This window comes from Jaculus jaculus, chromosome 1 (genome assembly GCF_020740685.1).
Source record: "Jaculus jaculus isolate mJacJac1 chromosome 1, mJacJac1.mat.Y.cur, whole genome shotgun sequence".
NCBI lineage: Eukaryota > Metazoa > Chordata > Mammalia > Rodentia > Dipodidae > Jaculus > Jaculus jaculus.
In genome coordinates, this window is record NC_059102.1 from 161,923,608 (window position 1) to 161,935,001 (window position 11,394).

The 11,394-nt window shown below is 51.5% G+C and overlaps 1 protein-coding gene across 3 annotated transcripts; it reads left to right on the forward strand.

Annotated features, from left to right (window-relative positions):
• The first annotated feature begins 2,922 nt into the window (after positions 1 to 2,922).
• On the forward strand, positions 2,923 to 11,133 carry Gal3st3 (galactose-3-O-sulfotransferase 3). 3 transcript variants are annotated; one of them, XM_045155892.1, is made up of 3 exons: positions 2,923 to 3,240; positions 6,635 to 6,936; positions 9,333 to 11,133. In XM_045155892.1, exons 2-3 carry the CDS (start codon positions 6,815 to 6,817, stop codon positions 10,516 to 10,518), a joined length of 1,308 nt encoding a protein of 435 aa, XP_045011827.1. In that variant the 5' UTR covers positions 2,923 to 3,240; positions 6,635 to 6,814; the 3' UTR covers positions 10,519 to 11,133. The 3 variants fall into 3 exon arrangements, with proteins under 3 accessions (XP_045011827.1, XP_045011809.1, XP_045011816.1); XM_045155874.1 differs by lacking the exon at positions 2,923 to 3,240 and adding an exon at positions 3,479 to 3,707; XM_045155881.1 differs by lacking the exon at positions 2,923 to 3,240 and adding an exon at positions 3,479 to 3,707 and having other exon boundaries at positions 6,638 to 6,936.
• The last annotated feature ends 261 nt before the right edge of the window (positions 11,134 to 11,394 follow it).

Genomic DNA, 11,394 nt, shown 5'->3' on the forward strand with positions numbered 1-11,394 from the left:
CCCGCCGGGCTGGGCTCCAGCTGCTGACCTGGGGGAAGGGCGACATTGAAGCCACTTTTTCCATCTTTCAGGCTGGCTCAGATGTCTTCTCCACCAAGCTACCTCTCATTTACCTTCCCTTCTTGTAGTTTTCATAAAACATTTTAACTTTCCTCTTTTTTCATTTTGTTTTTCGAAGTAGGGTCTCGCTCTAGCCCAGGCTGACCTGGAATTCACTCTATCGTCTCTCAGGATAGCCTAGAACTCACGATCCTCCTACCTCTGCCTCCCAAGTGCTGGGATTAAAAGTGTGTGCCACCTAACCCAGCCATCTTTCGTTTTTTAAGTCTCCTTCTCCACCACCACCAACCCCCGCACGGTGTCACTAGCCCAGACTAGCCTCGAACTCGCAATTGCAGTTATGCTGTACAATGCCCTGCTTCAGTTTTGTTTTGTGTGTTGGGTTTTTTGTTTGTTTGTTTGTTTTTGAGGTAGGGTCTCATTGTAAGTCAGGCTGACCTGAAATTCACTGTGTAGTCTCAGGGTGGCTTGGAACTCTCGATGATACTCCTGGGATTAAAGGCGTACGCCACCATGCCTGGCTGTGTTGGGTTTTTTTAAATATATTTTTATTTATTTATTTATTTATTTGTTTGTTTGAGAGAGAGAGAATGGGCTTGCCAGGTCCTCCAGCCACTGCAAATGAACTTCAGATGCATGCGCCCCCTTGTGCTCTGCTTATGTGGATTCTGGAGAATCGAACCTGGATCCTTTGGCTTGCAGGTAAATAAATGCCTTAAATGCTAAGCCATCTCTCCAGTCCCTTTGTTTGTTGGTTTTTGAGATAGAATCTCACTTTGTAGCCCAGGCTGTCCTGGAAGTCACTATGTAGCTCAGGCTGGCCTTGATCTTGCAGGGATTTTCCTGCCTCAATCTCCCGAAAGCTGGGATTTATAGGTGTGAGCCCAACTTCATTTTAAAGTTTTTCTGGCCCACCCTCCCTCAGTCCACCTAAACAGGAGCAGGCATGTGATCTTACCGAGCATCAGAGACACCAAATTAATAAAACCGAGAGAAAAGGACCTAACGGGATTTTATCTTTAAAAAAATTATTTACTTATTTTATTTGACAGAAAGAAAGAGGGAGACAGAAAGAGGGAATTGGCACGCCAGGGCCTCCAGCCACTGCAAATGAACTCCAAATGTATGTGCCACCTTGTGCATGTGGTTAATGTGGACCCTGGAGAATCAATTCTGGGATCTTTGGCTTTGCAGGCAAATGCCTTAACCATTAGGCAATCCCTCCAGCCCTGCTTTTGTTAATTATTTATTTATTTGAAAGAGAGACAAAGAGCAAGAGGCAGATAAAGAATGGGTGTGCCAGGGCCTCCAGCCACTGTAATCAAACTCTAGACACATGTGCCACCTTCTGCATCTGGCTTACTTGGGTCCTGGATAATAGAACTTGGGTCCTTGGACTTTGTAGGCAAATGCCTTAGCTGCTAAGCCATCACTCCAGTCTTTATCTCTCTTTCTCTCTCTCTCTCTTTTCTTCCTGAGGTAGGGTTCCTGCTCTAGCCCAGGCTGACCTGGAATTCACTAAGTAGTCTCAGGCTGGCCTTGAACTCACAGCGATCCTCCTACTTCAGTCTCCTGAATGGCCCAACAAGGATTTTTTTCTTTGACCCTCACTTCTTGTCCAACTTACACCTGTCCCATCAATTCAGTTTCTCTCTCCATCTCTGCCAGTAGTTCTGCCCTCAATGACAACTTGTTTGGATGTGGAATGAATAAGGAAGGGGGATGCAAGTGAAATGGTCTCATTTCCCACCTACCCACACCCTTCAGATCTTTTCTCTCTGACCAGCTTCATTTCATCAGCTGTCCCCAATAGATAAGTGGCTGGGAAGGTGGGGAAGAATGGGGAACGAGTTGTAGGGAAGGTGAGGTTCAAGAGAGGAAAAGACTGGGCCAAGAAAGGTTAGCTCTTGTTTTCACCACTACCTACATCTTGACACTTGCCCCTTTCATCACCATCACTACTACCCCAGGCCACTTGGGGAAGGGTTGGGGGAATGCCAAAGACAGAAAGGTCAACACAAAAGAAAGAGCAGTGATGCCCTTCCTTTCAGCTTGTTAGTCCATTCAGACAGAACCATTTGTAGCCCAAAGGAAGGCTCTGCTCCCTGTAACTGGAGAGCCCAGAGTAGGTCATCTGAGGATGGTGCCCCAATGTACTGGGATAGAGGGTGGGCCAGGGTCTCTAAGGCAATATAAACAGAACTGATGGGTAATCTAGCCAGAGCCAGAAAGGGATACACTAAGTGAAGTCTGAGTTTATTACTATAACCCTGGGATGCAGACAGGGTGCTTCCCCCAAACTGCAGAGCAGAGAAAGTTAAGGGAAGACTGAAAAGCTGATAAGATCTCTCTTTGTGTGTGTGTGTGTGTGTGTGTGTGTGTGTGTGTGTGTGTGTTTTGAGGCAGGGTCTCCCTCTAACCTAAGCTGACCTGGAATTCACTGTGTAGTCTCAGGCTGACCTTGAATTCATGGTGATCTTCCTACCTCTACCTCCCAAGTGCTCAAATTAAAGGTGAGCCACCATGCCCAAAAGATCCCTTAATTCAAAGTCCTTATTCCCTTTTCCTTTGCAAGGATCCTTACATGATACCTTACCTATTGCCTTTATGAGCCCAAAGGGGAGCATTTAGTCCCAGCTTTAGATGGCTGTCCCAGCTCCAGGTTTTTTTCCTTACCTAGTCCAGAATGAAGGAGAAAGAAGGGTCCATGGCAGCCTCAGAACCAAATGTTGGGGGGCTCTTGGTTCTAACACAATTTGGGGTGGTGCTGCTGACCAAGAGTTGAGGACTAAGAAGCCGACAAGAAGCTCCAGGAACCCATTTCAAGGCTGGAAGTAACAGGATTCTGGGAAATTTCTCTTGATTTCAGGATGGACTCTTACTAACAGCATGGAACTGGAGTTCTCTAGTTCCTGGGCAAGGTGCATGGGCAGGAACCCCAGTCTGACAAAAACTGTGGTCAGGAGTAAGCCCTCTGGAGTCCTGGCAAGGAGTGCATGAGCTGCCTCAGGTGCTGAGGTTTAAAGGGAAGTGGTAGTGAGAGCAGATGGGACTAGACAGGATTGGAGCTTTCTCTACTAGAATTGCAAGAACAAGAGAGGGGCCTGCCTCCTCAAAAGGGATTCCACCAGCCCAAGGATGACCAGCAGGGCCCAGAAATGCCCAATAATGAGTATACAGGTACCTTCCCAGCCTCAGTTTCCCTTTCTGATGGAGCGAAGGGAGCTGGCCACATCGGTGCTGAGCTCTGTAAGGGTGTAGCGAGATGCCCGCATCCAAAGATGCCACTGGAGAATGCTCACTGGCAGCGGGCGAGTCGCGGGGGTCCCCCTCCCCTTCGCACTGCTTCTCCTCTCCCCCTCCCCTGAACCACCCGGGCCCCCGCCCCCGCCCCGCCTCCGGTGTGAGATGGGGGACGGGCGGGTGGCGGGCAGAGCCGAGAGGAGCCGAGCTAAGCAGACGGACGCTGCTGCCACCTGATCCCATCCAGGCGCAGCGAGGCAAGCAACCGGCACTCTGCGCTCAGGGCCCCTGGCGCCCTCGGAATGTAGGACTGTACGGGTTTCAGGACCAGGGGCCAGGAGTGAAGGGCATCCATATATACACACACATACACCCCAGTCGGAGGCAGAGCCCGCGCGCACGGCGTGAGTACTGCAGTGGCTGGCCTGGGCTGGGGGGGGGGGGGCGAGGTGGACCGCACAGGGAGGCAGTCCCCCGGAGAATGTCTGTCGTGGGGACCTAGTGCCCTGAGATCTTGAGGAGAAGGCATGCTACCGGCAGGGAGCAAAAGAGACGCTGAGAGGGCAAATGTGGCCTGTCCCCTATGGTGACCAGACCTCAGGGACCATGGCCCTGGGAGAAGCTGGAGTGAAATTGAGGGAATGTAAGGTGGGGTGGGTAGTGATGGAGAAAAGAGGATGAAAGGAATTCGGAGGCAGGGATGAAGCGGGGGTGGGTAGCAGAGAGGAGGCTGGTGGGGACCTGATGCAGGCTGGGGGTGGGGAAAGGGAACTGAAGATATTCGATCTCCTAGGTCCTAATGTGCTACCTTCCTTGACCTCACCCTCTCCTCTCTGGGTCTCTGGCTCCCTTTCACTCCTCTCTGGGTTGTGCCATACCCCAAGTCGGGGTCATTGGGAAGTCAGGTCTCAGTGGTCCAGGCCAGGGCATCCCCTCCTCTAAGTACATCAATATCAGCACTGAAGCTCAGAGGGGAAAGAGGAGAACGGGATTATTTGGGAGTGGGTGGGCACCCGGGCCAGTTTCCAAAGCTCTGACTGACTATACCATTTCTTCTTTGGTTCCCTGGAGAAAAGAAAGCAATTTTCAAAACTGGGCAGCAGTCTGAGGTAGATTGTTCTAAAATTAGCACTGCTATTCTGATAAGGCTGGCACCCTGACCTACCCAGGATGGCAAGAGGACCTCTTTCTCTCTATGGAGAAGACACTGGGGGGAGTAGTCTGAAGTCTCTGAGGATAGTATCCAAGGTGATTGCTCTAAAGTTGGGCCCAGCAGCATGGCCACCTACCTACTTCGGCCTTACAACCAAAGGGAAACTCACTCTACTTGGTCCTCATGGTTTCCACTACTACTGAGTCTATCTCCAAAAGAGGCATCTTGCAGCAGCTTGGCCCAGGGAAGGCAGACCTTCTCCAGTGCCCAAGTGGTACCCTCTGTCCAGACGTGGACTGGCTTGCTTGGCTGGATGCCCATCCAGAGGAGACAGGGTTGGTGTTTCCAAATACCTGAAGATCTGTCACAGAGAAAAATATGCCTTGCCTTCTGGAGAGGTGGCACTAGCCACAACACAGAGTGGGAGAGGGATTGCAAGTCAAGCCCAGGAAGCACTGATCCTAAGGCAGGGTGAGCCTCACTGTCATAAAAACTCTGTAATTGTAGAGGCTGCAAAGGAATAGACCAGGTGGTATCTGTAAATGATACACAAACCAAAGTCCTTAGCTCCCATCCCTGAAGTGGGGGACTGGTATACAAGAAATTCCTGCACTGATGAAGGCTTGTTCCCCCCAGGCAGGCCTCAGACAGGGATCTGGCTGATTCCCAGAGCTAAGCCTTATAGGCAGTAGACAAAGTTCTGGGAGTGGAATGGGTGGGTGTACCAGGCATCCCCTTCATACTCTGTGTGGCTAGGGAAATGCCTGCTGTAGTTCCCCTTAGACTTGGCCTCTTTGGCTGGCCTAGATTCCTCTGAGAAATAGGGTGATTTCAGCAAATTTAACAAAGGTGGAAATAAACTTGCCCCTCCCCCGCCCCACTTGTCCCTTGGGAAACTATTTGGTCACCAAGTTTTCCAGGCAGGATTTGTAACACAGAAGGCATAAATCTTCACAGAGCCAAGAACTTGACTTCTTCCTTCAGAAGGCCAACTACAGAAATCCCTAAAGTTAGGGAGGGCCTAGGTTTCCTGTGCTGTGTACCCTTGGTTGTCCTCTGTGGTCAGACCTTCTACCCTCTGGGCTCCTGGAGAATTAGTTTGTCTGCAGGCTGATGAAGGAAACCAGGTGATGGGGCCCAGAGATAAGAGGAAGTGTAAATGGGACATCTTTCCACCTAAACAGGTTTAAATGTAATCTGGGATTAATGGGGTGGGGGGTAGGGATGGGAACCAAGCCCAGAGCATCAGAGCTAGGTGATGGTCATATTACCTCAGTCCTCCTGGGACTAGGTGTCCTAGTTCCACACCTTGCACATGCCCATAAGATTGCAAGTCCTCCTCCCAGCTGGAAAGGAGTGTGTGGGTTTGAAGCTGAGTCTGAACCTGGACACATGCTCCAGAGGTGAGACAGACTCACCTTAGCCTGGGGGCAGGCACATGACTGATGAAAGTGACTTTCCACATGGACTGCCAAGGCCTGGGCTACTGCCCTTGAGCCAGTACATTCTTGCAGGGAAAGGAGACTGGCTAGAAAGCTGGCTCCTGTGCTTACCTAGAATGGAGTCTCAACTACTGCTGGAAATTTTCACAGGTCAACAAATTGTAACCACAGCTATACTCTACCACCCCTGTCCCAGGCTGCCACCCACTGCCTTGGCCAAGCACCTGCACCACAGTCAGCTGATGGGGCCACCTGGGTTTTAAGTGTCTGAGGATGGAATCCAGACAGTGTTCTAGGATTTCAAATCCTTCTTTACCTCCTGGATTTATCAGTACTGGGCCCTTAGCATGGGAGCCCAGCCAGGAAGGCTCAGGGCTCAGCAGCATGTAGAACTGCCAGACCAGGCAGAAATGGAGAAATCAGTTTTGAATGGCAATAGTACACATCAGGTCTAAGGACATGGACTTTAAAAAGAGAAAGCACAGTCTGAGGGCCAGCTCTGCAGTTACTGGTCATGAGGCAAAGATGAGCTAGGGATAGTCCAAGACACAGACACAGGGCTCAAGAGATAGAATGGCTATAGTCTGAAGGGCTGGCCACATCCCAGACCCTGTAATTCCACCCAAGACTAGGTTATCTGGACCGGTGAGGAGATAGGGTCTTGATGATGAGAGGCAGGAATCCGATATGCCCTGGCCTATCTGCTCACCATACTCATTGGAGCTCTCCTCTGCAGCAGTCCTCCTAGGGCCTGGCTTCATCTCTTCTGCCCACTGCAAATCTGTCTGCATCCTTGTCCTGTCGCACTTCTGGGAACACTGGCCCTGATACCAGAACCCCAGGAGCCCCCATGAGCACGGGTGAAGGAAGTCCTGGATAGCAAGGCCCTGGCTGGTCCAGGAGTGGGCATTCCACCATGCCACCCATCCTCCAGCGCCTGCAGCAGGCCACCAAGATGAGCCGCAGGAAAATCCTGCTGCTGGTGCTGGGGTGCAGCACCATAAGCCTTCTCATCCACCAGGGGGCACAACTCAGCTGGTAAGTGGGTAGGGCTTCTGTGAGGGGGGCCAAGCTGCATGGAATTTACTGTCCTCAAGAACCCAACTTTCATGAATTATCAACAACAGGAGGGGAGCTCCTGTTCCCAATCTTCCACCTGCCAGAAAATGCCTCTGAACTTTGTACCTTCCCAGTACTTTGAAAATGTTTTCCATACATGTCCTCGACAGCCACACAGGCAGGGAGGGATTGGACACCATTGGAATAATTGAGCCAGTTGTTTGAAGTCATATAACTAGCCAGCCAGTTATCTGGTATTCAAATCTAACTTGAGTCATTCTCACAGCATCATAGCTGAGTGTCTCCCCAGTGGGCCGCAAACAGTTTCTCATTGTTCCTGTTATGTTGGCAAAGCCCTTCACTTCTCTGAGCCGATTTCTTCATTTATAAAATGGAAATATTCAGTTATATGTGTGACCAACCTTAATATAGGGCACCTGTGAAGCCAGACATGGTGGTGCACACCTTTAATCCCAGCACTTGGGAGGTAGAAGAGGATCTCCTTAAGTTCGAGGCCACCTTGAGGCTACATAGCGAGTTCCAGGTCACCCCAGGCCAGTGTGAAACTCCTCCTCAAAAAACAAAAACAAGGGGCTGGAGAGATAGCTTAGCGGTTAAGGCATTTGCCTGCAAAGCTAAAGGATCCCTGTTTGATTCTCCAGGACCCACGTAAGCCAGATGCACAAGGGGGCACATGCATCTGGAGCTTGTTTGCAGTGGCTGGAGGCCCTGGTGCACCCATTCTCTCTCTCTGCCTCTTCCTCTCTCTCAAATAAATAAGTAAAATATATTTAAATATATGTAATTATATATACATGTGTATAATTATATATATGGCACCTGTGATGACTAGTGAGACCCTGGCCACTGCTCCTGACTCAATATATGAATGCAATATGTACATCTTATAGGGCCCCACCATCCCCATCTTTTACATAGTGTGTTCCCAAGAATAGTATGAATGGGCCCAGTGTCCCTTGCCAAATTCTTTGGTGACTTTAGAATTTTTTTTCAAGGTAGGGTTTCTTTTCTTTTCTTTTTTTCTTTTCTTTTTTTTTTTTTTTGCTGGGCATGACCTGAAATTCTCAGACTGGCCTCGAACTCACAGAGATCCCTAAACCAGCCACAGGCAGGAATTCCCAGTGGGAATTTTTGTAATTTATATATAATTTTTTATTTATAAATAAGGAATACCCAAAGGCTCTTAAGAGTTTCCTTTATCACTTAATGCTCATGATAGTTAAGAATCAGGAGTGAGGAGACATGGTTTAGCATTTAAGGCGCTCACCTGTAAAGGACCCAGGTTTGATTCCCCAATCCCTACATAAGCCAGATGCACGAGGTGGTACATGCATCAGAAGTCTGTTTGCAGTGGCTAGAGGCCCTGGCGTGCCCATGCTCGTGCCCTCTCTCTCTTTCTCTAATAAATAAAAATAATTTTTTAAGGGTAAATAACGAGATTTATTTTAGGGAAAGTTAAGAGGGAAAACAAACAGGGAAGCACGCAAGCCAAAAAATGTTCTCCCCTTGGAAACCTAGAGAATCTCCTTCATGTAAGGAAAAGTCTCTCTTCCAAAGGAAACCTAGGGAGGGGAAGGAAGGGAAGAAGGGGCTTAAATCCATGTTTCAGGCCCATGCATATGAATCAGGCATCTTATTAGAATGAAAACGAACTTCATCAGGCTCAGGTGTGTAGGGAAGAACTTGGTTGGCTGGTGGACCTTGGAGGAACATTAAGTTAGGTAAGGCTCACCTATGGGAGGTAAACCCTAGAAATTGGGGAAGAAACAGGAAGCTATAGCTGAGGAATTGCTTTTGGCCATCTTGGGTAAGACTGAATCAGACTGAGTTCTTGTTCTGCCAGGGCAGACAAAGTGGCATCCATGTTTTGGTGGGCCAGTCTCTAGCTAACTACCTATTGGAAAAAAGTTCCCTTACTCCTAATCCATGTCACAGTCCTCAAGGACCTCAGTGTGGGTTTTTGTTGGTTCTAGCACAGTTATTTAATCTGTACAATCTGAAATCTAGGTGTGGATTTTTTTTAATAAAAAATAAAAATTTTAAAACAGGAAGATTGAAGCCCGACCTTTTCCTGATGTAAGTGACATCCCTTCATTTCTGTCCTATTGTATTGCTTAGGCACATCCATAAGTCTAGTCACACTCGTTGGGAGGAGAACACAGGAGGGCACCGCTATCAGGAAGCCAGCAAGGATGACAGGGCTCATCTTGAAGGTAGTCAGCCACCAGCCTCTCTTGTTCCTTCCAATGGTTCAAGCTCAGGCTGGGCCACCATACTGTACATCCTTTGGGAGAGACAGACGTTCCGGCGTCAACCTTGCATTGCCTCCTCTCACAATCTCCTGGGCCTTGCAGGTATCCCAAGCTGTTCCCTCTGAGTTGCCCACCTCTGAAAGAGTCCCCACCGCTGCGGGCCAAGCACACGGCCGTGGCCTTCCTGAAGACGCACAAGACAGCTGGCACCACGGTGCAGAACATCCTGTTCCGCTTCGCCGAACGCCACAACCTGACGGTGGCCCTGCCGCACCCCAGCTGCGAGCACCAGTTCTGCTACCCGCGCAACTTCTCGGCGCACTTCGTGCACCCGGCCACGAGGCCACCGCACGTGCTCGCCAGCCACCTACGCTTCGACCGCGCCGAACTCGAGCGCCTCATGCCTGCCGGCACCGTCTACATCACCATCCTGCGAGAGCCGGCGGCCATGTTCGAGTCGCTCTTCAGCTACTACAACCAGTACTGCCCTGCTTTCCGGCGCGTGCCCAACGCGTCGCTCGAGGCTTTCCTGCGCGCGCCCGAGGCCTACTACCGTCCCGGAGAGCACTTCGCCATGTTCGCGCACAACACGCTGGCCTACGACCTGGGCGGCGACAACGAGCGCAGCCCTCGCGACGACGCGGCCTACCTGGCGGGCCTCATCCGCCAGGTGGAGGAGGTCTTCTCGCTCGTCATGATCGCCGAGTACTTCGACGAGTCGCTGGTGCTGCTGCGGCGCCTGCTGGCCTGGGACCTGGACGACGTGCTCTACGCCAAGCTCAACGCGCGCGCCGCCACCTCGCGCCTGGCCACCATCCCCGCGGCGCTGGCGCGGGCCGCGCGCGCCTGGAACGCGCTGGACGCCGGCCTCTACGACCACTTCAACGCCACCTTCTGGCGCCGCGTGGCGCGCGCCGGCCGCGCGTGCGTGGAGCGCGAGGCGCGCGAACTGCGCGAGGCCCGCCAGCGCCTGCTGCGCCGCTGTTTCGGCGACGAGCCCGTGCTGCGGCCGGCCGCGCAGATCCGCACCAAGCAGCTGCAGCCCTGGCAGCCCAGCCGGAAGGTGGACATCATGGGCTACGACCTGCCCGCCGGCGGAGGCGGAGGCGGCGCTGGCCCAGCTACCGAGGCCTGTCTCAAATTGGCCATGCCCGAGGTGCAGTATTCGAACTACCTGCTGCGCAAGCAGAAGCGCCGCGGAGGTGTGCGGGCCAGGCCCGAACCCGTCCTGGATAATCCCCCACCACGGCCCATCCGAGCACTGCCCCGCAGTTCACAGGGCTCCTGAGGGTCTCCTGCCACCCGGAGCCCAGGTCCTACTCTATCCTGCCCTCCCAGGAGGAAACTGTCCCCAGGTCCTTTCTTGCTAGGGCCTTTTCCTCCCCGTGGGGCTTGAGTCTCGGATCAAACTTGGAGGTCCATCTGTGCATATGAGCCCACCTCCCCAGCTTCGGCTGAACACCACCTTCTGTGGTGGCGCTGATAGGCTCCATCAAGCCCTGGGCCATCCTCTCCTTCCCAGCTAACTGGTTGATGACTTTGACAAGAGATCTAAGGGTCGTCCAGAACTGCCCACCCTTGCCTTTTTTCTGGGGACAGAACCCCCACTTGTCTTTTGGGAGGGGTTGACTCCCCCACCTTTGAAGTAGATGACCACAAGCCCAGAGCCGGGTGGAGCCCTGGAGAAGCGCTGGGCTTTTTTGTCAGCGTCCAGGCTCTCGCTCGTCCAAGGGCTGCAGAGGCCCTCTAAGGTCTTCCAGGTTTTATCTTCCCTGCAGACCTAACCTGCTCCCAGAACCCAGAGGTCTTGGATTGAGCTTTTTGTTTGGCTTTTATTCTTTCTTTTTTTCTCTCTTTCTTTCTTCTTCCTCTTCTCTTTTTAATAAAACCACGTTAAATTGTGCAGGCTGTATGTTAGTTCTTGAAAGCTAAATTCCTCGTGTTTCAGGATGAGGCAGAGACCTGAGAGGTGCTATGATATGACTGTCGCAGTGAACATGGAGGCCTACACTTGGTCAAGCTCCCTGCTGCCCTTCCCAAAGGCCCACAACCCTCCTCAAGCCTTTGACCTGGCTTATCAACACACATCATGGCCAGCTCTGCCAAGTCATTCCTTTACATCTAATTTAGCAATATTTCCAAAGCACTGTCTGTCTCTATAACT